Here is a 25,289-nt window from a genome sequence, read left to right on the forward strand (position 1 = left end):
GTTCTTTGAGATAAGAAGAAATAGAAGTTTGAGTCACCTGTACAGGATTGCCTGCATAAAATTCACAAATAGAAACAATATTACTACGATTCTTTGTGACTATTTTTTTTATTAGGAATAAATAAATCTGATAAAAATGAAATAGGTGATAAGCATGATATATTAGTCAAACTTTGCAAGAAATGATCTATATATAAAAGACCCTTATACCACAATAGAAATATAAATAGCACCTTACATGTATGCTCCCGCTCCCTCCCCAGCATGACCAGCTTTCCCCTTGCTCAGTCTCAGCATCAAGGATAGTGGAGATTCTACCTCTCGTAGCTTATGTCTTGCATCTTCACAGCTAAATGCGATAGACAACTTTTGTCTACACTTTTGGAGAATGCTCCTGTAGAGGCAGTTTTTGATATACCTAAAAAAAGGAGAAAATGTCCATTTTGTGCCTCACAAATTAATTTTTAAGGCCACGTAACTGTCTTTTCTTGTGTCTGTTTGCAACTTATGTTTCTAGAAGGTATTTATATCCAACGGTTTTCTTTGTATCTCCTGTTAAATAACCAGTGCAATCCTCATCATGTTTAGTTTGCCTTAAAGCCCCATAACTGTTGTCTGTTCTGAAGGCATTAACTTGACCCTATTCATTTTGTGCCTCATAGCTGAATTTAAAAAGTCCTTATCTCACATAGTGGTTTTTTAATGTTAATTCTTTGTTGTATCTCATTAATCTGTCAAATTCTAGCATCCGAACATCAATAATACAAGGTGATGCAAGCTTTTAGAATGCATTCTGCCTACCATCAGGCTTACCTAATGACAGAATAACAAATGAGATCCTCCTTTTTTTCTTTTTTTTTTTTAACAGAAGCTTTCTATAAGAAACAAAAATAACTGGAAAGTATTTAAGGACTGCAACTACTTCCAGCCTACAAAAATACAGGATATTCTATAGAGTATTAAGGCCCTGATACTTATCAATAAATGTTATCAGTAAGCATTTGAATAAATGTGGCCTCTTCATTTATAATTTGATAAAGAGTACCTGTGCAAGTAATTGCCAGGAAAAAGTGTACTAGCAAAAGACTTGAGAGGTTTACTCAGTTAAACAACAAAAAGCTCTCTGGACATTGTACAGCAGAAGCATAAAAGGCATTTTATTTGTATATGATTTTTGCATAACTTCTTTTGGGAATTTGGATATTATTTGTTAAAATAAATTTACGTGTCCAACAAGGAAGAACTATGAGTATTTCCCTTCAAAACAGGTTAATCAGATTATAAATACCACAGATGTAGATCAGTGTCATTCAGTCACATCAGCCTCACAACCGTATGTATTGTAAAAGGCAAAATCAAGACATTCCGTCACCATATCCAGAAGTCACGCCATGACCTATTAAATTTGACAGTCTGCTGTAGAAGAAATTACAGCATTACTAATTAAAAGAAGTAACAACTAATTGACAGACTGATATCAGCTGTTGAGAACTTTTAACCATATAAAATTATTATATAATGTGAGTAGCAAAGGGCACGTGCTAGCAGAGCCAGCTTTTATAATTATTCAGTCCAATCCACAAAGTTTAAAGGCATGTTTCTAGCCATGGTTTCCTTTATTTAAGGTCTAGCAGCATCAAAGCAGGGTTCTCCAAGTAAGATTTCCACAAGTTAGAAAACCGGGCCATTGTAGCTCCATCAATGATGCGGTGATCAGCTGACCAACTCACATTCATTATCTGTGCTTTAAATACTTCACCTTTTCCATTAAACCGAGGAAGAACCTAAAAATCAGAGGAAGGAAAAAAAATAGCAATGTTGAATACTTTCATTAACAAATCTGTATTTTTTTTTTATTGTTAATTTGTTAATCTAAATTTAAACATTTTGCTAAATTAGACAAACAGCAGTAGTGCCATTCAAAAAACAAAGATCTTCCCACTATTGTTTGTGCTGCAGATTAGAATATATTGCAAACCTACATAATAAACAGTCATATCCTGTTTCCACCATCACGGAAGTACTGAAGTAGTGAAAACCTTTCTTGACTCAAAAGTTTCTTCCTGAATAGTTTATTGCACTGTTAGTGCTTAATGTGATGGTCTCCTTAAAGCATTCCCTAAACAAAAGGCTCACAGAAAGAACATAGAAAAAGTACCTTAAATTAATACTAATTTCATTTCCAGCACTGATCTCAAACGTCTACGTTAAAGAATTAAAGCCTGAAACTCAGAAAATATGAAACTACCTTCATCACACAGAGTTCTGTATGGATTCAGCTATCTGGGTCATGCAATTAAACTTCACTATCAGAATAGTTTTCTCCTTGATAATAGCAAAAATGTTATTGCCATGTTGCAAAACTTGTAAAAATATAGTTACGTTGTTTCTTAACAACTAGAAGGCTAAACATAGATGTGAGTGAAATATAACAGGATTCTAGAAAACAAATCTGAACTTTCGGCATAAGAGACTTCTATTTAAACATCTGGTGTCTCTGCACAGTCGTCTGAAAACAGCACAAAAACTTTTCAATGACAAGCTGTGCAGATTCTGCACCACAAAGAGGAAGTGTTTATATAATAAAAACAAAGGGACACTTCACATTTCATTTTCATTACAGATGACCTTAGCTAGCTAAACACTCACATCACTGAGATAAAGTTAATATACCTGTATCTTTCCAAGTGCTCCAATAGCTACTTCAGGAGGTAGTATCACTGGTTTGGCATAAGTGCCACCAATCTAGAAAACAAAAAGCTGGGGATATTAGTTAACAATTTTTTTCCAAAGCGATTGCCTCTTGCATTACTTGCTACAGGTTTTGCTTGTTGCATATTAAACTTTACTGAGGTATTCATTTCAGAAGCAGTTTTCAGATGTAAGTTCTCATTTTTCCTGTACTTACTGTGCCAATATTTGAAAGGGTGAATGTTCCCCCAGTGAGGTCATTTGTTCCCAGTTGGCCTGCAGAGCCCAAGGACTGTAGGCGATTTAATTCAGAAGCAATCTCAAACAAACTACAGACTTGAACATTTTTCACATTCGGGACAATTAAACCTTGTTCTGTGTCCATAGCAACTCCAATGTTGTGCGAAGCCTGCAACAAGTTGCATTAACCGGACATTAACACAAGCAGTCAACATAAAATGTATTTTACACAAAAAAGCACTTGAATAATGTCTTCCTTATATATCTTTTTAACCTAGAAAGTGCTGTCTGTAATAAGCAACTCCTCTATACAACTTTGAGGGGAGAAGGGGATGTCAGTTTTCAAATATTAGCTTTCCACATCTGCAAAGTGCAAATTGATTTTGGCAACTTCACATCCAGGAAATACAAAATTCTGGAATCAGTTTCACACTGAAAATATTTCACTTTAGGATGTTTATACGCGTAACGAAACATGACTAGCAGATTTTAAAGAGAAAACGAACAAAAAAAAAAAAAAAGAAAAAGAAACTGAGTTGCCTTTCATTTTCTAGAAGGAATATATAAGGATTCATCTGAGAGATATTGATAAAACAGCACAAAAGGAGTTTGTACTGCAAGGAGTATGTAAACATGACTTAAGAAAACAGACACTCGCTGCCCAGAAGTATCAATGCAGCAACTTGTATGAAAATTACATCATTTTTTTCAAAACTGAGTTTAAAATGTGACTTTAATTTGTAAGGATCGAGTGCTGGAACAGTGGAACCACTGTGCCATTACCAAAAAATTACTGTATTAGATTTTAAATGTTCTCATTTTAAATGCTTGGCCCACCTTCAGGTGAAAAATAGGAAATCACTATATTAATACGCATTTCTGAGGCAAGCCTGAATAACTAAGTGACTCTCATTAAACAAACTACTGAAGTAAGATCAATAATAAATCAAATCCAGCCTTAGAATCTGGACACACAAATTATTTTCCAGCACAACATCATAATTTTGGTCCTTACAGTTAGCTCAGACATTCCAAAAAGCCCTTGTTAGCTGTTAGTTTCAGTTTTCCGCTCACAACTTTTATCAGTAGTTTACTAACCTTATATGTGACATTTTGACAGCTTTCATCCAAAGAAGCATTAAGAATGGGATACTGTAATAATCCCAGAGAGGCTGCCTGTTAAATATAAAAGAAAAAAAAAAAGAGATAGATTTTTTTTATAACTGGAGAGCTGCATGGACAGGAAGGAACAGTAGGAGACAATTTAGATTAATAACAATATTAATTTCCTCAATGCAATCAAATTTGGCTTATACTCTCCTAAACTTGTCTGTTGATATTCTGTCATTATTAGGATAGCAGAAGAAAAAGACAACTTACAAAACCCAAATATAGAGCAGACAGACATATAAAAAGTGATAATCCCTTTCCCAAGTGTAACTGTTGAAGTTGAATCCGCATTTGTTATTTCTCTTCCACAATTCAAATCAAATATCCCAAGACAAAAGTTACGAGAGTCAGCAGCAATGTCATTCTCAGCTCTCCACTTCAATGATGATTATTTCAAGGAAGTAATATTAATTTCCCCTAAAGAGAGTGAGCAGAGTGAGTGCTTACTCAGCACTCTAATTGAAATTACCAGACGTTTCAGACTAAGCTATGCACTCAGTGAGCAGCTTAGGCAGTGCGTCAGCCTTCATTGATGCCAACAGCTGGAAATGGAACCGTGGCAACTACATGAGTGCAAGCGCCTGCTCTTCTGAGCAACAGAAGAGACATACTCATTCACCTGAGGGTTTCATTAACAACAAAAATATAATAACAATAACAAAAATAATGATGCATTTCACGTGAGTTTCATTTCAATGGAGCTCAAAAAAAATACCGACAATTTCCAAAATTTGTTTTGTGTAATTCAAACACCCAGTGAGGCTCACTCCCATAATGAACAATGCTTTATCTGCTCTATCCTTCCCCGTCAATATTTCAAAAATTTTCCATATTATGTAACGCTAACTACAACTCCAACAGTAAATTCATAAGTGGTTCAATAAACAAGAAAAGTTGAGTCTTTTCTTGTGACCTGTAATTATTCAGATGATAGAGAGATGCCCCAAACTTACAATGGTCACTGATCAGATTTTGGCAAAATCTGTGTAAGTACTCCACACAGTGCTCTGCTGCACGTCTCACCTTTATGAAGAAAGGCATAAAGGAAAGCTTAACTCCGCGAATTTGTGCTACAGGTTTCAGTTCTTCCCGCAACTGAACAAGCTGAGTCAAGTCAATCTCATCACAATAACCAAAGTGGGGTATCTTCAGGGCTGCACTCATAGTCTTTACCATTGCCTTTTGAAAACCTGGAAAATATTCACTGACTTCTTAAACCAACAAAATGAGCTTCTGGGAAGTTATGGTGAAATTCCAATTATTTGTTTCCATTAAATGACCCACCTTAAAAAAAACCAAACCAAACCAAACCCCGACCACAACAAAAAAACGGACAGGGTAAAGCTCACTTCAGGATCAACAGTTATTCAGCACATGCAACTCAATTTTTATGATTGTAGTATTTCAGATTATATCGTTGTCCAAAACTGATGCTGCTATAGATGTCCATCGTAAGGCCCTACCCTAACTATGCTTTTGTTTAGTGAACAGACTGTCTGAGAGCAGAACTCCTGGTGATGTATCACTGACTTGATGAGTAAACCATGAGAAGCTGCTTGAGATCTGCCAAGAAAGAAATTAGGGGAAAGGAATTGCAGCGGGGGGAGATCACGACCACCAACGCAAGAGCCCCTTACCACAATTACACCCAGACTCAAATTGAAGGACAACTGAGCATGCTCTCTACAACTTATCTTATCGCTCTCTACCACTACCTGAAAGGAGGTTGTAGTGAGGTGGGTGTTGGTCTCTTCTCCCAAGTAGTTAGTGATAGGACGAGAGGAAATGGGCTTAAGCTGCGCCAGGGGAGGTTTAGGCTGGAAATTAGGAAAAATTTCTTTATGGAAAGGGTGGTCAAGCATTGGAACAGGCTGCCCAGAGAGGTGGTGGAGTCCCCATCCCTGGAAGTGTTCAAAAAACGGGCAGAGGTGGCACTTGGGGACATGGTTCAGTCTAGTCTACCCTTGATTGGTTTAGTGTGGACTTGGTAGTGTAGGTTAATGGTTGGACTGGATGATCTTAAAGGTCTTTCCCAACCTAAATGATTCTATGATTCTATTCTATGATTCTCATTAATTTACATACTAGGCAAAGAAATTTTAACCAGTCATAACCCTGCATATGTATTAGGGAATTAAGTATGGTAATTAATGTGTATAAATAGATGCTAACTTGATGATTTGCGGTGCTAGCTTAGTGTAAAGCCACCTACCACCCACACTTGCGCAACTTTGTGAATAAACAGTATCTCGCCTCGGTGTGTGAAGATTGGCTTATTGCACACCGGGTAAATGAGCCCTATTTTGGGACAACAATATTGCTGCATAACTCTCCTATGTATGTATGTATGTATTTGAAATCATACTACAGCAATCTGCACTATTCTTTCCAGCCTCTCCAAATAAACACTGCCTGAAAGGCAAGCAGAAACCTTTTATCTTCCTCTTTTACTGTGATTTTTCTTACTTTGGTGTCTTTTGTCGCATTCTTCTCCAGAACAAGTGTGAATGCTGAAGTACGCTATTATTAAGCACTGATAAGCCCTTAAATTCACTGCACTTTGCCACTAATTGCATAATGATTCATACTGTGACAAATTCACATGTGTTTCAGAATTCCTACCTGTTTCATTTGAAGAAACACAGATTAAAAATGAGCAAGTGCAACTAGTAGCCCAACTCCATCCAACCACAACATGAAGAATTATCTCATAAAATAATAATTTCATCCAACACCTTGTTACAGAGCGTGTTTTCCTATTGCTCACTTGCATGACAGCAACACGAAACACACTCCCATCAAAAGGAATCAACTGTTCACTGAGTAACTTTTACTGGTAATCTACTGTGAACATGGTCTCAAGATTTTATATTTCATGATTTACCTGTTACAGTTTCAGTTTTATCTTTTCCTGAAAACACAATGGGTCTGGCAGCAGGTACAGGAATTTTGCGTGCTTTGTCCTTTGGAGCAGCTGGTACAGTCTCTGATTTTGGCAAAGGTGGGATAATTTCAGCCTTCGGTGACGGAGGTAAAATAGCTCCTGTTTGTTTGGCCAAGTAATTGAGTATGTCTTCTTTAAGGATTCTGTTATCTTTCCCTGTTCCAACAACTTCACTCAATTTAATCTGAAAAGTACATAACAAGCCTTCGTTTTACAGCAATATAAAAATATCCTATATTGTGAGCTATGGTTAAAAATTATTCCAGTTATTGATCTAACATACCTACAGTTTTCTTGCCCTTGCCATGATTTATTAGGATCAATAGTGAAATATTAATTTGAGGAAAGCTATTTGTCACTTAATTTTCTCTACTTATTGTTTTATTTTTCTCCTAAAAATGCACCACAAGCTTTCAAAACCAATGGAATACTCATAGATTCACAGGAAAAAAGAATTGGAAAAGCGCTTAAAAGATCACCTAGTACATCCTCTGCTCTAATACAAATCTGAAAGGCAGAACAAGGTAGCTAAAGCTGAGATTCTGTTTTTCCCTCCTCCTTCCTCTGTCCCAGGAATCTATTCTGATACTTTATTATTTTTATTCTAAAAAGGTTTTCTTAATCTCCAGCCTAAGGCACCCTAGCTGCATTTTAAGCCCAGTAATTCTTTTCCTATCCACTGTAATCATCAGAAAGCACAATCCTTTTCATAACAGTTTTTACACATTTGAAATGTATTTGAAAACAAGTCATTTCTCACTGCACTTTCCTCTAGATCAGTGTTCTCCTACTCAAACTGCTACATAAAAGATGGATAAAACGCAGCAGGACCTGATTCAGCAAACTTACATTGTTCTCCATGGCCAGACGACGAACTGCAGGGGTTGCTAATGTTTTGTGACCTTTTATCTCTTGGTGAGTGTGCTCTTCATGTGACATAGGAGGTGTTTCAACAACATCTTCTTCTGGGGCAACACCTGGAAACAAAAAGAAAAATAATAAGCATTTGTTAAATTCCAGCCTCAACCATTCCGTGATCCTGTGACAGCTGAAGTTTTTAACATTTACTTTGGGCTATGGTGGATGGGAACATAGCATGCTAAAGGCTGCTGCTTAAGCTAAATTTTCAATAGGAAACGTCTGGCTTTTGAGATTTTAAATCCCAATAAAACATCACAGTTTTTTCTACTCAATTTTCTTGACTTTGTAAAGGGAAAAAAATAATCCCGATTTAAGATTTTTCAGCAGGAAAAAGTAAACTCCTCTGTCACTGATGATTTTATGACAAAAAACATAAAATATGCAAGAGAAAAAACTGGCTTACAATACCTTTTGAAGCATCGATTTCAATGTCCACTAATGGTTTTCCAACATAAGCAATTTCATCTAAATTGTAATGGAGTTTTCTAATGATGCCATCATAACGACTAGTAATAGTAACGGAAGCTTTATCGCTTTGTACTTCACAGATGCTATCAAACTGAGACACGCTATCACCTTCTTTTATATACCTAGGAGAAAAGACACAGGCTAGTATAAAACATATTAAGTGTAAAAATCTATGCTGTGTATTCTTTTGATAAGTTTATTCATGTACATCCCCACAACATGAAAATGTGTTCTAGACAAGAAGAGAAATTCTATGTAACGACTGCATTTGCTGTACACCTTTTGCCTGACTGCTCCAGAACCCTTTGTGGTGTGAAATGACACAATGATTTAGAATATCATCACACATACATTTTTACTACTACTTTACTAAAGCAAAGTTTTCTTGACAGATTATGAGACATCTAAAAATAAGAATGAGCCCAGCTTAGTCTGAACCTCAGTTCACCAGGATCAGTGTATGATCAGTTTCAGAAAAGCAACTGAAAGCGGGCAGCACTGTTTTCTACGCAGCGAGAGGCATTTTCACCTATCGGTACAAAGAACAAGGCATTTCAACACTGCCCTCCTTCACTGTACACTTTGATTTTGCTTAATCCATTCATCGTTGGCTTTTTACAAACAATTTAAATGTTCAAATCTTTTACTAAAGTCAATAGAGAAGGAGTACAGGATAAAATTACGTGGATTCTCCAGACTAGCCATTTGTTTCTAAAGTTCAGCCTAAGGAAACTTAATAAAAGACAGACCTCCTGCACTCTAGAAACATTAATCACTGAAGGAAAGCCTAGATACAGGTGCAGTTAGGGCATCCCATTCTTTCCATCTTTTCCACTCCCAAATAAACCAGATTGCAAATAAACAAAAGGTAAAGCTCAGTATCTACAAGGTTTTAAGAAGTGGCAAATGAAAGCTGAAAAACTTCACTAGTAACTCAGAAAACATATTCTCAGATAACTAATTGACAATACAGCTGTTAAACTACTTGCTGATTTCTTAGTATATTTCTAAGAAAGCAGAGCTTACCATTCTTTGACAGTCACCTCCGTAATCCCTTCTCCAATGTCAGAAAGCTTAAACTGGACAATTTGGCCACACGAAACTTAAAACAGACAATAAGGAAATACAGCATGTCTAATATTAAATGTAAGATATCAGACAGAAAAATATGAATGCATCAAAAATAGTCTACATGCCAGTCATGTATAAACTGCTAAGATAACACTCATAAAATAACAAAAATAAAATAAAGTATTTTATTATGAAAAAGATTACCAGCAGATGTTCTGAATAATCGCTGTTGATGACTAAACTTGAGGGCAGATTTGTCGAACATGCACACATATTTTGATTTTATAAAGCGAATGCTGCTGCACGATCTAATACGGTGACTGCAAACCTGGGGGAGAAAAGTCTCAAGTGTTAATATAACGGACTGAGGAATGTAGAGCTCATTTAATATTCCTGATGCAACAGTAATACTAAAATAGGTGAATTCTAGTTTATGTAAGAGAAGTTCTTACGGAAACACAATTACACTGAATACATACTGAATGTACAGTAAATGTTAAATTAGCATAAGTTTTGCCAGGTCTTCAACTTCTTTCACTAACACGACACATGGGGAGATCAAAGCCACAATAAGATAACCAATTAACAAAAATCATGACAAGATCTGGTAAGAGATTCATACTTGCTATTGTTTCTCTAAGCGACTAGTTTAATCAGGACACACACACAAAAAGCATACATAATATCAGCTACATCAGCCGTCTGAAATATTCTTATCCAGAATGGATGCTGGAAGGGTCCCCTCGACTGCAGGAAAAATCAGCATATTTTTCTTTGTCCACTCTTATTCCAATCAAAGGTTGATCAGAAGTACTAATTGGAAAGGAAATTCACACCAGAGGGCGCAGACAGTTGCCCTTTTATTTCTGTTAATATATAGGAGGCAATCATCTTCAAGTAAATAGCAATTCATATCAACTTCAATGACATTTTGTAAGAACTGGGTGTGAGATGGCTTTCTTTCATGGTTACAATTATATTTATCCAAAAATCAACTTAAAGGGTCAACGGAATTTTCTGAAAGGTTCTTCAGATAAAACCTTATGATTTAAAGTATCATGTAATCAGTCATGATTTTGGTCAAAAGCAAAGCCAGTAGCACTTGCATTGACATAAACAGGCATTTTATCATTAATCTCAACAGACGTTAGTTCAGACCCTTTCTTATTTAGTAAGATTTCTTAAATCTAATATAATTCTGGGGTTATGTTTTCTTAGAGTGCTGTAAAATTAATAAAAATAACAATTTATCTGTCGATACTATCTCTAATTTAGAGATACGAAAAAAATTCAGGTGCTACAATGTACCTCAAGTAGCTCAAAACTGTAAAATTTAGCAATTATCTTCTTAGAGGAGCCAGAAAACAGCACACCTGCATGGGAAAGTTCATTTTAACTTCTTTTTTTAAAAATCCATTCAGTAATTACAGAGCATATGAAACTTCCTGATTGCCCTCCCTGCCCCCCAAACTGTTCAACTATTTGATTTTATATTACACTTTAAAAAAGTAAATTATTCAGAAAACCGTAGAATTCTGAACTGACGACATACACATTTTCAGTATTATTTAACCTAGCATTGCAAGTTATATTTAATATCACCTTTCTTTTAGGAACAAATATTTATACAATACAGTCTATCATAAAGGACACCACAAAGTTATACTGAGTTACTTTTCAGCCGCTAGCTACTCAGATTGTATCTACTGATCTAGAGTAAGTATTTGTCTAATTCCTATAACAAGCAAACAGTAAATCCTTTCCATTAGTCCTCCAAATAATTTTCCCTATTAAAAAATCAGGCAATATGGTAATTTTAAGCTATGACAAATCTTAATATATGAACACATTTAAAATTCTCATTCAGTCACAAAACTGGTACGTAATGTACATCTTCACAAGACTATTTTATCCTATTTTTAATTCTGTTTTTCTTCCCACTTGAGTCCACGGTTACATTTTTTTTTGTCCAACAAGATCTTTTTGTCCCAAACTTACAACAAAACTCTTTTCTCTTTATATGACCCTACATGGAAAACATCCAATATTTACCTGCAAAGATGATCACAGGGAGCACATCAAATGTCTGAACTACTTCTAAATGTGAAGTTTCATAATGCTTTCCATTTGTTTTTAACATTTTGTAACTAACGCAGGTAGGGAATTAGTAATGTCACTGCCAAAAAAACAGACTGGTTTTGTTACAGAAGCATGTTTCCATGCTATTTCAAATTATATTTGTAGGAATAATTCAAAACTACTGCATTTTTTAAAAATGGAATCTTTCGCATTTGCAGTTTTGCACATTCTCTACTAAAAAGCTGCTGTGCTAGTGTGTTAAAGCAATAAAACCGTACACAATCTCTGCATTGAACAGTGTTCCTTTCTAATGAGGGGAAAAATTAAAATCCATGAAATAAGAGGCTGTGCTTATTAATTTCAGCATTTAATCACCACAATACTATTTTCTGTGTAATGCTGAATAAGTAAACAACAAAAGCATATAAAAGACAAAATTAGCTCTAATATCCATAGCATACCCATCTATGTATCCTGACGTCTGGAAAAATATAGTGATAAAAACCCAACAAGTACAGTAGTAGCAGTTGTGTTTATGTCACCACTATTACACTATATGACAATTTAAAGGCTGTAATGCCACAGGAAGGTAACGCTTTTCCTGTGCAAGTCTTCAAAGCGTGGAGTTGTGTGGCGAGAAGACACCGAGCGCCCACTCCAGTCTCTCACTGATGCTGAGGACGCATCAGCCGCTGATACCTGGTTGACTAAGACTTGGGGTTTGAACCAAGACCACATGGGAGCTGTACGCTGTTTGGGGGAGAACCGCCTCGCCCCTGTAGAGTTGTAGAGTTAAGTTTTGGTTGTTTCCTTAGAAAGAAGCCAACTGTGCTTTCCTACATCACCACTGACCCTAAAAATCTACTGCTGGCCTCTGAACGAAGTGTTTTTACGCAGCTTGCAGGCAACTGATTACCTGATGAAGTCACACTGAATTTCAAAGTCAACTTGAATAGTTTGTGCCCAAAGGCAATGGCTTCTCATTAAAGGACACTCCTCTACGGAGCTCTTTTGACTTGCTCTCACATCGAGTCATTTCAACGAACATTTACTTACATTGGATTTGTTCTGCATACGTATTCTGCATCTCCAAGTATACAGTTGCCTACACACTAAACCAACGTCCTCGGTAGCATGTTTCGGTCAGACATTATTCCTCACCAAAGTAACTGGCACCATGTCCTCGTGTCTCAGTAACTGTTATTTCCCTACTACTTCACACAAAGACCCCCAAGCTCCTTTCTTTTCTTCTTCACAACTTACAGCCCCCGTGGACACCCACCACCACTTTGTCCTTCTTCCTCCTGCTAGTCGAAGCGCTTGCAAAAGCACTGAGAATATTAAAATAAAGCCCTATAATATTATAATAGCCGTATTATTTCTTGGATCTTATCACTGTTTCACAGTAGATGGTCACAAGAAGAATTAGTATCTAGCGAAATTCAAAATGCGCTGGCAGGAAACACACACTATGAATAGCCAGTTCGGTAGTTCAGCATGCACACAGATAAGATGAGCATTTTCATCTTATCGGAACCTCCCTCTGGATTTGAAGAGTAGATGGTTTAGTTAGAAAGAAAACTAAAAGGAAGCTGCTGTTTTCAATATTCTTAAAATTTCTTAAAGGTAGCCTAAAACTAGGTAATTACAAAAGCATCACTGAAAAAATTCCTCACTACTATGCTTTCAAAATACAATATGAATTATTATTAAGAGCAAAAATAATAGCAGAATCTAGAACTGATCCTTAATTTTGTTGTCACTTGGATTATCTTATAAAAAGATGTTTCTCTTTCTGCCATTCCCCAAAACAGCAGTGACATAACTGGAAACCAACGCTCCCCGCTCCAGCAGGAAGGCTATGGTGCAGGAAGGCAGGGAAAGGCACAAAGGTACGTAAGGCTGTATGGTATGTATATGGTTATGAGATTACAAGCGTCCTAAAAGGCAACCGAGTAGGTTCACTTCTTGACGTATGGTATGCTAGCTACTTAATTTACAGGCAGCAAGGCTCCCGGGATTCCAAGGAACGCGGTCCCTCTCCGTACCCACACCGTCTCCGTGCAGGCACGGTGCGCAGAGGGGGCTGATGCACGGGCGGAGGAGCGGTGATGGCAGGGTAATGTACAGGCAATGCAAAGATCGGATGGAAGAGGTAACAGAAGGGAAGGATGTCAGCGGCTCACTACAGGAGGCACACGCTTCTTGCACGGCAAACACGGGCAATGGGAAGAAGACATTCGAGGGGGCACAGGAGGGAGGAGGTTCTGGGGTCCCTGGGGAGCGGGGACCCCGGCCCCGGGGAGCAGCCGGGCGGGCTGCGGGAGGGGAGCTGGGGCTGAGGGGAGGTGGCAGGGGGGCTGCAGGGAGGGGAGCTGGGGCTGAGGGGAGCTGGGGCTGAGGGGAGGTGGCGGGGGGGGCTGCGGGGAGCTGGGGCTGCGGGGAGCTGGGGCTGAGGGGCTGCAGGGAGGGGAGCTGGGGCCGGGGGGAGCTGGGGCTGAGGGGAGCTGGGGCTGAGGGGCTGCGGGGAGGGGAGCTCGGGCTGAGGGGAGCTGGGGCTGAGGGGCTGCGGGGAGGGGAGCTGGGGCTGAGGGGAGCTGCGGCTGAGGGGAGCTGGGGCTGAGGGGCTGCGGGGAGGGGAGCTGGAGCTGAGGGGAGCTGGGGCTGAGGGGAGGTGGCGGGGGGGACTGCGGGGAGCTGGGGCTGCGGGGAGCTGGGGCTGAGGGGCTGCAGGGAGGGGAGCTGGGGCCGGGGGGAGCTGGGGCCGGGGGGGCTGCGGCTGAGGGCAGCTGGGGCTGAGGGCAGCTGGGGCTGAGGGGAGGCGGCGGCCGGGCGGGCTGCAGGCAGGCGGCAAGCGCGTCCCGTTTGCCCCGACGGTCTGCCGCGCTCGCTGCCGGCTGGAAGGAAGCAACAGGGCTCCGCGATGCCGCCGGGGCAGGGATGCCGCCCGTCGCCCGCCCCCTCACCGCCTTCACCGGGGAGCGCCACCGCCCGCGGTGCCCCCCGCCGCCCTTACCAGGCGCCCGGCCGCTCGGCAGCCGCTCCTCAGGGCGCTCACGGCCGCCATCTTCCTCCGGGAAGAGGCAGCCGCCGGGCCCCGCACACCGCCCACCGCCCAGCCAACCGAGGGCCGCCGCGCACGATCGCAGCCAACCAGGCGGCGGGCGGACACCCTGCCCCGGGCCCCGGGGAGGCGGCGGCGGAGCGGGCGGGAGCGCGGGCGGCGCCTCCGAGCCGCCTCAGGCCGGCGGGAGGTGAGGGGAGGCCGCTGGGCAGCGGCGCCGAGCGCCTGACGGGGCCGCCCCGCAGCCTTCGCCTGGCGCCGGCGGCGCGGAGGGCGCCGCCGCTGCCCCTGTCACGGAGCCCCGAGCGTGGCCGCCTTTAGCGATCCCTCCCTGCCGCCTTTAGCGATCGCGCTTCTGGGGAAAGCGACTGGCGTGGAACCGCAGCGGCAGGCGCGCTGCCCTGTGCCGGGACGCGCCCGCCAGCGCGGGGAGGAGCAGCGTCTCCCCGCCCGCCACGCTGCTGCCCGGGCGCTGGGACCCGGCGGCCGCTCCTTCGGAGCCGCCCCTGCCAACCCACGGCGGGCGGGGAGGCGGCGGCTCCGCTCTCTGCGCCTGCTCCGGCCCCGCCGCCCGGCCCAGGCTACCGGTAGCGGCAGCGGTGCGCAGCGTGGGCGCGCTGCCCAGCGCTCGCGGCCCCGGGGGGGCTGCTTCGCCGGGGGCTCGCCGCCTGCGGGACCCCGCCGGGATCCCATCGGCGCGGCGGGGGCTTCTGCGAGAGACGGCTCCGCTCCCCGCCAGTCATGGACGGCGACCGGGTGGAGATCGACGGCGGCATCATGGAGGGGGTGAGCGGCGGCGGCCGGCTGGCCTCGCCTTCCCTCGCCGCCGGGCAGCGGTGACGGGCGGGCGGCGAGCGCCGTAGCCCCTGACCGGCGCCGTTTCTCCGTGCAGGGCGGGCAGATCTTGCGAGTGTCCACGGCCCTGAGCTGCCTGCTGGGCCTGCCGCTGCGGGTGCGCCGGATCCGCGCCGGGAGGAGCCAGCCCGGCCTCAGGTAAGGGCCCTTCCCGCCTCCTTCGCCGGGAACAACCCCCGGGTATCGCCGTTGCTTGAAGGCGGCCTTTTTGTCAGAAAAAAAACCCCGTGGCTCGCTTACATGGAAGGGCTGGGCGCCGAGGGAAGCGAGGGGCTGCAGCGGGCGGCCTCCGGGCGAGGGGGAGCCTGAGCCCGCTCCCCTCAGCTGCCCCTGCCCCCCAGCCGTCAGAAAATTACCAAAAAAAAAAAAATATTTTCAAAGGTGCCAAGCAGACTGTGCGGTGTGAAACGTGAAATCCAGTTGAGGTCAGGTAATGCCTCGGCAAAGGTCATTCACCGGGCGTATAGCGCTGAGAACAGCTCGCTGCTTTCCTATTTCAATTACTCAAACAAATGGAAACGCAGGCGCAGCAAGACAGGTACGTGCCAAAGGACAGGTACGTGCCAAAACCATTGGCTCACGTGTGGCTACTGGCTTGGCTCCAGTTCCGTATCGCCACCGTTATCCCTTAATTGCTTTCGTGGTGGACTTGGCAGTGTTAGGTTAGTGGTTGGACTGGACGATCTTAGAGGGCTTTTCCAACCTCAACGATTCTGTGATTCCATCCCGTTGCATTTTTGTCCAAGCATTTGTCACGTTAGGACGAGCGACTGCTCCTGCGTCTCATCTCTCTGGACCCATTCTCATGGAAAACACACCAGAATCCTGCAAATTCCGGAATGGCCTGAATGCCGCTCCCTATGAACACGGGAGAAGTACTAGAGGAACCAGATCGAATTTCTGATCCTTGTTTGATCTGAAATTTGCAACTGTAGTATTTATTAGTTGGTGTTTATAATTCTTTTAATGTAACGTGAGCATGTCATCTACTTGCACCTACCTTTAACTTTGTATTGTCACTCCAAGGCCTCAGCATCTCTCTGGATTGGAGATCATTCGAGATCTGTGTGAGGGGAAGCTGGAAGGCGGAGAAATTGGCTCAACAGAAATAACCTTCACTCCTGGGAAGATCAAAGGTGGAATCCACATAGCAGATACAAAAACAGCAGGGTATGTCTTTGTACACGGAAAATGACTGACCATTAACTGCTTTTGGTAACTTTAAAATTATGACAGAAGACGTTGTGGTAACTTTAAAATTATCACAAAAGAGCAGGGAAAAAAAAGAACATTAATACACGGGTAATGAGCCAAAATCTGTGCTGCCTGAGCCAGATATATGTGACCAAAGAACAGTTAGTGTAGGCAGGATATTATAATTGATTATAATTGATATGTAAGTTGAACACTTGATTAATGTTAAGCAAAAGCCAGCCGCCCATGTATTTAAAACTTCATCCGTTATTTTTTCACAGTAGTACATTACATACCAGGTCAAATGCATCAAATTAGATAAGCTTCTCAAATCCATGAGATCCAAAATAATCCTCATCATACAATAAAGTAAATTTTGACATTTTACTTACGCACGTTATAGTACAATATGGGATACTGGTCTTTTGGAACTGGGAACGTATTCTGCCTACGGTTCTTTGTGCCTGTGTGTCGTGGTCCAGCCCCAGGCAGCAGCTCAGCACCACGCAGCCGCTCGCTCACTGCCCCTGCCCCGATGGGATGGGGGAGAGAATGGGAGGAGTAAGAGTGCGAAACACTCCTGGGGTGAGATAAGAACAGTTTAATAGTTGAAATAAAGTAAAATAGTAGCAGTAATAATGATATAAAAGTAGTAAGAATACACGAAGCAAGTGATGCACAATGCAATTGCTCACCACCCGCTGACCAATACCCAGCCCGTCCCCGAGCAGCGATCGCTGCTCCCCGGCCAACCCCCCCCAGTTCCCATACTGCCCATGACGCCGGATGGGATGGGATGGCCCTTGGGGCAGTCGGGGGCAGCTGGCCCGGTGCCCACCTGGATGCCAGGTGCCCACCAAAGCCGCTCTATCGCTCCCCTTCTCAGCTGGACTGTGGAGACAAAATATAACAAAAAATCTCGTGAGTCGAGATAAGGACAGGGAGAGCACCCAGCAATTACCGTCACGGGCAGCACAGACTCGACTTGGGGAAAGTCAGTTTAATTTATTACCAATCGAAACTGAGTAGGAGAGAGGAGTGAGAACCTGTGTAGGGCAATGAGAAATGAACCCAAATCTTAAAACACTTTGCCCCCACCCCTCCCTTCTTCCCGGGCTCAACCTCACTCACGATTTCTCTCCCTCCTCCCCGCAGTGGGGCAGGGGAACGGGGAATGGGGGTTGGGGTCAGTCCATCACACGCTGTCTCTGCTGCTCCTTCCTCCTCAGGGGAGGGCTCCTCACACTCCTCCCCTGCCCCAGCGTGGGCCCTTCCCCGGGTGCAGCCCCTCAGGAGCCGCCTGCTCCCCGTGGGTCCCCGCGGGGTCCCCAGCCCTGCCAGCAACCTTGCTCCAGCCTGGGCTCCTCTCCCCACGGGGCCACAGCTCCTGCCAGGAGCCTGCTCCAGCGCGGGCTTCCCCCGGGGTCCCAGCCTCCTCCGGGCACATCCCCTGCTCCGGTTGGGCTCCTCCCCGGGTGCAGGGGGATCTCTGCTCCCCGGGGGCCCCCATGGGTGCAGGGCACAGCTGCCTCGCCATGGGCTGCACCGGGGGTGCGGGGGAATCTCTGCTCCGCGCCTGGAGCCCCTCCTGCCCTGACCCGGGGGCTGCAGGGCCGCTCCTCTCACATAGCCTCACTCCAGCTGCACCTTGTTTGGGTTTTTTTTCTTTCCCCCTTTTTAAATCTGTTACCCCAGAGGCGCTCCCACTGTCGCCGATGGGCTGGGCCTTGGCCAGCGTTGGGTCCATCTTGGAGCCGGCTGGCGTTGGCTCTGTCAGAGATGGTGGAAGCTTCTGGCAACTTCTCACAGGAGCCACCCATGCAGCCCCCCCACTACCAAACCTTGCCAGGCAAACCCAGTACACCGGGCTGTGCCCCTCCCAGCTTCTCACTGGCAGGACATGAGAAGCTGAAAAGTCCTTGACTGGTGTAAGCACTACTTAGCAAAGACTAAACCATCAGTGTGTTATCAGCATTATTCTCATCCTAAATCCAAAACATCGCACTATGCCAGCTACTGGGAAGAAAATGAACTCTATCCCAGCCAAAACCAAGACACTGTGTTTCTTCTATATTTCTGTGTTGGGTCCTTTGTTGTTGGAATCTGTTGCAAAACTGAGTAACCGGGTTTAGCTATGGAAGGCTGGTGTGGAAGCATAAGTTGTCTGGAAGCATAAGCCAGGTCAGGCATAAGTTAAAGTTTCCTTTAAGTATTTTTCTGAGCTGCAATAGTATAAACAACCAAGCCGATGCCTTTTACTTAACACAGAAAGGTTTGAATAAGCAACAATGCAGCAGAATTAATAATTAAGGACAAGCAAAAAACAAACAAAAAAGAGAAAGGGTATGGTTCACAAACATTTGGAAGTTATTTGAGAAAACAAAACCATGTTTTCTTCAGTTCAGTAGCGATTACTGTTTTCACAATTCAAAATGATGTTTGAAACCCCTGTGAGGTAACTGTTTTGTTTTGCTGAACAAACTTACTTTTGGAAAATCTATTTTGGATGCTTTTTACTATCTATGAAACATGGAGAGATTCAATGATAGGGGAATCTTGTATCTAAAAGTGTATTTTCTATGCCCCTGAATTTTCTTGTGCGGGATGCTGACCAGCTTCTAAGCAGTTTTGTAGTTTTCTAAATATTTTGTTATTAAGTTAGTATTAAAATGTAAAATTGCTGCCTAAGCCTTTTCTGCTTTTATCATCTGCTAGCTAAACCTGCAGTTTTCACAGTTCCATCACGGTACTGAGTAAGCTACATTACTTTTATTTCAAACAGGAATATTAAAGACGCAATTATTGTGAAACAAAAGCCTTCATATTTAGGCATGCTAAGGACATGAAGTTTTAAATTAGTATTTTTTAAGACTAATAAGTTTATAGGTAATGTTCAAAATCAAATGCTTATATAAACGCTCTGGAAAGTCATTTGCCTTTGATATGCAATGATTCTATGGAATTCTGTGGAGTATGACTGCACGACATTTGCGTATTTTCTAATTGCTTTTAGGAGTGTGTGTCTCCTGATGCAGGTAGCAATGCCCTGTGTGCTGTTTGCTGCTTCCCCATCAGAACTTCATTTAAAAGGTGGGACTAATGCTGAGATGGCTCCTCAGATAGACTACACAGTCATGGTAGGGAGAAATTTCTTTGGCTTGGTGCATCTTTCATGCATATATATGCAATGTAACTACTGTGCTTCTGTTGCTCTTACTGCAAGTTTATTTGTAATTGTGGAATTAGGCATGGGAATATAACATTGCTAGTGTACTGTATGTAGAGAGCAACCAGTGTTTCATGGAACTCCCTGAAACAGCAACTAGTCTGCTTTTAATTACTAAAGAAAATTTCACTTAAAATATATTCTTTATTCTAGACATGCTGTGAATTGTTAAGACTTTCTCTTCTTCTTTCCATAAGGAAATCCTTTTACACAAAGCGTCATTCAGAATGAAGTGTGAGGAATGTCAAATAAGCTGTATGGATGAGACTGGCTATCTTTTTTTTTTCATAACATAACTGAAATTTTTGTGTTGAACTTTTTTTTGGGGGGGGGGGAGGGAGACTGCATAAAATAGTGGGAAATTATAAATGCAAAATAGATTCACTCCGTGTTTTTATATATGCTTGGTTTTCAGGTTTTCAAGCCAATAGTTGAAAAGTTCAATTTCACATTTAATTGTGACATAAAAAAGAGGTGAGTTATGGAGACACGTGGCAGAGGCAGGCCGTGCTGAAGCAGTGTGTGAGCAGAGAGGCACGCACACCGGGTGCCCTTGATCAAGCTGAGGGATGAATTTATGATACATGAACTAATGTGCATTAGCTGCTCCTGCGTGTGCTGTCACCGTATGATGAATGTAATAGGGTTCTCTCGGGTGGTTTTTTTCATTGCTGAGTCTTCAGCTGCTGTTTAATGTTTTCTGTGGGCTACCCCTGCGGGAGGCACGTGCTGAACAGGCAGTACATTACCGAGCGTTTTCTGAGGTGCCAGTTATGTTGGTGTTAGGTAGTTAATAAGATGTGTGTTATGAGGCAATACTGTTAGAGAACCTAATTCTATTTTAAAGATTTCTAAGGCGCACATCAAGAAATTCATATGTACAGTAACAGAGAACATAAAAATGTATAATGAAATCTATGAAGAGCCTTCTGGCTCTTTTCTTGGTTTCCTTGTGATCTTTGCATGTAATTCTGATTACTGTTTCTAAATAGGGGCTACTATCCTCAGGGAGGTGGTGAAGTTGTAGTCCAGATGTCACCAGTCAAAGAGTTGAGCCCAATAAACTTAACAGAACGTGGCACGGTGACAAAGATATATGGAAGAGCATTTGTTGCTGGAGCGCTGCCTATAAAAGTAAGTGCTGATAATAGCTCTGGTAGCATCCGACTTCATATATCTATATAAAATTGCATGTACTCTGCTGAACCTACCTCCGCTGTTCCTGTATTCTGCAGGTCTTTCACATACAAACTAAATAGCCTTATGAAATGGTTTCAACTGTTCAGGCCGTAGAAGAGAATTGTGGGCATTTCTAAAATGCATGTATTGCATAGCAATATGGTAGCAGCTCAAACAGGAAATGAGAACGGTATCCTTGATATCCTTCGTATGACTGTTCAAAAGCCTTTAGCATATATTGAGGCATATCTTAGATCTGATTTACATATCATTCATATTTACATGGAGTATTTTAAATCTGAAGTCATGGCCCTCGTTCATAGATTTATGGGTATACTATGGTGCACTGTAATAGGCAGAGGTCAGACTACGTGAAATTTTTCCACCATCGCTAAGGGTATTAGACAGAACAAATTAAGGGTAGGTTTAGCCAAAGATAAAACAGAGAGAAATTTGCTCCTTTGTACCCCCTTCTTTCTGTTATTCCTATCCTGGCTGTGTTTACAGAGAATGAGTGGCGGGATCTCCTCAAGGCTCCTTCTCACACACAGGCTAGGAATTAGTAGAGGAAGGAAGAGGAGAAACTGAGTTACCTTTTGAAGAGCTGTGGACTGCTGCTTTTGGTCTTAAAATCTCCAAACCTACGAATATTAGCTATGACTGGATCACAAAGATGGGATAAGCTTCAGCTGCCCCCACCTGCCTGTGATTTAAAATTGTTACTTTATATATTGTATCTTACAGAGTATATGCTGGACATAATAATTGTGGGGTGGGGTGGTTTCTTTCTTTGGGTTTTTTTTTTTTTACAACCTAATGCCTTGAGATAATCAAGACTAAAATCAAATCTTTCTCCCTATGAATGGAGGAAAGTTCTTGAATTTCTATTGATATTGAAGCTTCTACATATATCACCATAATTGTCGTTTGTTCAGCATTTAATGTTACCTTAATTTTGTGGGAAATTCTCAGAGGAGATGATGTTCAGTGCTTGCTTGTAGGGGTTTTATAACAATCCTGTGTTTTTCTATTAATTAAAGTAGCCCCTTTATTTAGGGATTCACTGTAATAACTAGACTTATGAGGAAAAAGTATTACTATAGTTACATAATTTAATTAATGTTTTTACCTCTTATCCTGTTAGCTGGCAAAAGACATGTCGGCAGCAGCGGTGAGATGCATCAGAAAAGAAATCAGAGATCTTTACATTAACATCCAGCCTGTTCGAGAACCTGATGATCAAGCCTTTGGGACTGGAAGTGGAATAATGTAAGACGAGCCCAAACTTTCTATTGATACCTGTAACCTTGCTGGTTGATTAGCCAGATCTTGATTACATACGTGGTAAATAAAGTGTAATGTGAGTGCTTTTGTTCTTAATATTGATTCTGGTTTTTCTGCTTAGCGTTGTTGCAGAGACTTCAACAGGTTGTTTATTAGCTGGGTCGTCACTTGGCAAGAGAGGTAAGAGTTCCATGAAGTACACCTCTTTCAGATTTAACTTAATGTACTATTAACAAATAGGAATCTGAAGTACAATCTACTTAAAGATCTGATGCTTTGAGTGTTGCATTTTTAAATGGATGTTGTTAGTAATAAGGGACAGTGGAAGTGAGCAGATTTTAAACGTAGTAAATGGAATCTTACACTTTGTACTAAGCTGCTTCTGCATAGTAACAAAAACTACAAAATTATTATGTTCACCTTTTATCAGAATGGATTCTTCAGGATCACTGAGTTGAAAATGCTTCTCTGGCTTTAAGAGCATACAGTCTTGCGTTTACCTGTGAAGTTTTTGTTCAACAGTGAATCTAGATGTGTATCTAGATTAAAAGGAATAGAAGTGATTTGGGTTTTAAATGGTTTGAATAAAATGTTTCTCTGTGGGGCTACTGTCTTTGCACTGCTTAGGAAGTATGGACTACATATCATAAGATAGGATGGGTTTTTAAGCAGACATTTGAGGCAAGAGCATGGAAATAAGGTTTAAAAAGTTGATAATTTCTTGATTTTTTTTTTTCCCTTCTATATTTTTAAAATGTTAATAACTGGCAGCATCCTAATCTCCTGAATTTCTCTGTTAGGAAAGAATTCTGACAAGGTTGGCATTGAGGCAGCTGAGATACTGCTTAGGAATCTCAAACATGGTGGAACTGTGGATGATTCTCTCCAAGACCAAGTAAGGCTCCTGTATGTGTTTACACAAAGTTGAAGTAGCAAGAACGTGCATGTGTGTATTACTTGTAAAGAGTATAAATCATGGTGATGTTTGTAAATCAAATCAGTTTTTTTTAAAAAATATCTGTTTGGCGAATATGTGATCAGAAAGTGTTAGAATTAAAAAAAAACTCTTCCTGAGTTTTTCTCTCCATAAAGGTAATCTACCAATCTGGAGCCTGACATGACTTTGGGGAATTTTGGGGTGGGAGGGTGTGGGAGAGCAAAGGTCAATGTGGTAACAGGAATTCACTGTGGAAAAGTAGCAGCCCTTCTGTAATCGGCATTACAGTAGTAATTTCCAAGCTTCTTGAGCCTTGGATCACTCTTAACAGTCAGCATCATGAATGTCTGAAACTTGGCAGACCACATTTTTACATCCACAGACATTTTGCCTGGTTTTCCTTCTTTTTTTTTTTTTTTTTTGTTTTTTTTGTTGATCAATACATTCCTAGGATCTGAAGAGTTACTTAATAATTACCTTTCCCTCCCTTTCAGCTGATCATTTTTATGGCGCTAGCAAAGGGGGTGTCTAGAGTGAAAAGCGGACCAATTACACTTCATACTCAAACAGCTATACACTTTGCAGAGCAGCTAACAAAGGTGAGTCCAAAAGCTCAGAAAGTTTTGCCTATCGGTTGTCATCCAGTACCTAGGCAAGGTACAGTTTAGTAGGCATTGTGAACCGAACTTGATCATGGAGGACAAGCATTGATAAAATAATTGCTACAATATTTATATGGGAGTTTACCTGTACAAAGTGAACATATTTTAGAGTTAAATGCCTTTAGAATGGTTAGATACTTTTACTGCCTGTATTTAAATGTTTTCTAATGAAATCAGTCAAAGCTGTAATATATGTAAACACATGGCAATATGATTATTGGGCATCAGATATTGAATATTTGAACTTAGGTATGTTGTAACTTAATTAGTGATACATTTCTAATCCTGTTTTAGGCCAAATTTACTGTGACAAAATCGGAAGAGGAAGATCCCAGTAAAGATACCTACATCATTGAGTGCCAAGGAATGGGGATGATAAACCCAAACCTATAGGGTTTAAAAAAAAAAAAAAAGGAAGCAAAAGCAGCAAGCTGACAAAAGCAAAACTCAACATACCTCAGTGATGTATTGCACTACATTTCAATGGTGTATAATATGCATGTGAACAGGAGGAGCCTTCTGTCACATCTGAGAGATTTAACTTCAAGGATGATGTCGAGTTTTTCCTTGGTGTGCTGAGAATCTGCGGTGTGAAAAATGGAAACTTTTGGTTTTTTTTTTTTTAACTGTTAGCAGCAAAATGAGTACAGACAGGACAGCCAATAGAGTACATTGTATGTATTTGAGAGCTTCAATTAGAAACTTTGAAAATTCAGGTTCACCAAAGTAGAAAAGAACTCTTTCAGTTTTGGAAAAAGTACTGATACATTCTTTTCCGCTTTAAAAAAAAAAAATGTAAGTTTTCTTCTTTGGGAACCTTTATATTATGAGGCATATGGAATGAAGTGCACCATTAAATCTGTATCGCTGTTCTTCCTTAACCATTTTGCTTAAATTGTGTGTGAGGAAATAATAAAGCAAATCAGCATATGAAAGCCTGGTATTTATATTTGCTGTTAGCTCAGCAGGTTGTGTTAGTGGGAGGTGGATCCAAAGTAATTTTTCAGAAGCATAATTTCTTTCTCTCCCTACAGATAGAACACTCAATGCATACAAAAATCTTCTTTTAAATCTTCTCTTTCCATCTATTTTAAAAAAAACCTTCTCAGGCAAGCTAAAGCAATGTAGCACATTCGTGGTGGTGCCTGCCCCCCTCCCCAGCCTTTTCTCTCTTCGACTGCTTTACGGCCTCAGGAATTCCTGCCAGACCGTGGCCTTGTGTAGCAAGCTGGTCAGTCAGGCGCCCCTGAACTGTACCAGAAACTCCTACATGGTTGACGCGGAGAGCAGCCCTGTCCTTATCA

The 25,289-nt window shown here is 41.8% G+C and overlaps 2 protein-coding genes across 2 annotated transcripts; one reads left to right on the plus strand and one right to left on the minus strand.

The window, feature by feature from the left end:
• Positions 1-1,616: 1,616 nt before the first annotated feature.
• DBT (dihydrolipoamide branched chain transacylase E2) lies at positions 1,617-14,651 on the minus strand. Its single transcript, XM_075710742.1, has 11 exons — positions 14,601-14,651; positions 9,710-9,833; positions 9,461-9,536; positions 8,375-8,556; positions 7,895-8,022; positions 6,986-7,229; positions 5,125-5,291; positions 4,030-4,107; positions 2,909-3,100; positions 2,674-2,745; positions 1,617-1,784 (listed from the first exon to the last, which is right to left on the minus strand). The coding sequence occupies exons 1-11, from the start codon at positions 14,649-14,651 to the stop codon at positions 1,617-1,619; spliced, it is 1,482 nt and encodes a 493-aa protein (XP_075566857.1).
• A 738-nt stretch (positions 14,652-15,389) lies between these two features.
• On the plus strand, positions 15,390-24,378 carry RTCA (RNA 3'-terminal phosphate cyclase). The gene is made up of 11 exons (XM_075710743.1): positions 15,390-15,434; positions 15,541-15,641; positions 16,530-16,673; positions 19,711-19,834; positions 20,339-20,397; positions 20,916-21,057; positions 22,247-22,371; positions 22,508-22,566; positions 23,187-23,281; positions 23,818-23,922; positions 24,280-24,378. The coding sequence occupies exons 1-11, from the start codon at positions 15,390-15,392 to the stop codon at positions 24,376-24,378; spliced, it is 1,098 nt and encodes a 365-aa protein (XP_075566858.1).
• The last annotated feature ends 911 nt before the right edge of the window (positions 24,379-25,289 follow it).

Source organism: Pelecanus crispus, chromosome 5 (genome assembly GCF_030463565.1).
Source record: "Pelecanus crispus isolate bPelCri1 chromosome 5, bPelCri1.pri, whole genome shotgun sequence".
NCBI lineage: Eukaryota > Metazoa > Chordata > Aves > Pelecaniformes > Pelecanidae > Pelecanus > Pelecanus crispus.

Coding starts and splice junctions, on each gene's coding strand:
- RTCA (XM_075710743.1), top strand. CDS start 15,390: ATGGACGGCGACCGGGTGGAGATCGACGGCGGCATCATGGAGGGG. Junction 20,398..20,915: donor AATTGTGACATAAAAAAGAG/GTGAGTTATGGA, acceptor GTTTCTAAATAG/GGGCTACTATCCTCAGGGAG. Junction 23,923..24,279: donor TTGCAGAGCAGCTAACAAAG/GTGAGTCCAAAA, acceptor ATCCTGTTTTAG/GCCAAATTTACTGTGACAAA.
- DBT (XM_075710742.1), bottom strand. CDS start 14,651: ATGGCGGCCGTGAGCGCCCTGAGGAGCGGCTGCCGAGCGGCCGGGCGC. Junction 7,230..7,894: donor GTCTGGCCATGGAGAACAAT/GTAAGTTTGCTG, acceptor TGTACTTTTCAG/ATTAAATTGAGTGAAGTTGT. Junction 3,101..4,029: donor GTCAAAATGTCACATATAAG/GTTAGTAAACTA, acceptor AACTTGTTGCAG/GCTTCGCACAACATTGGAGT.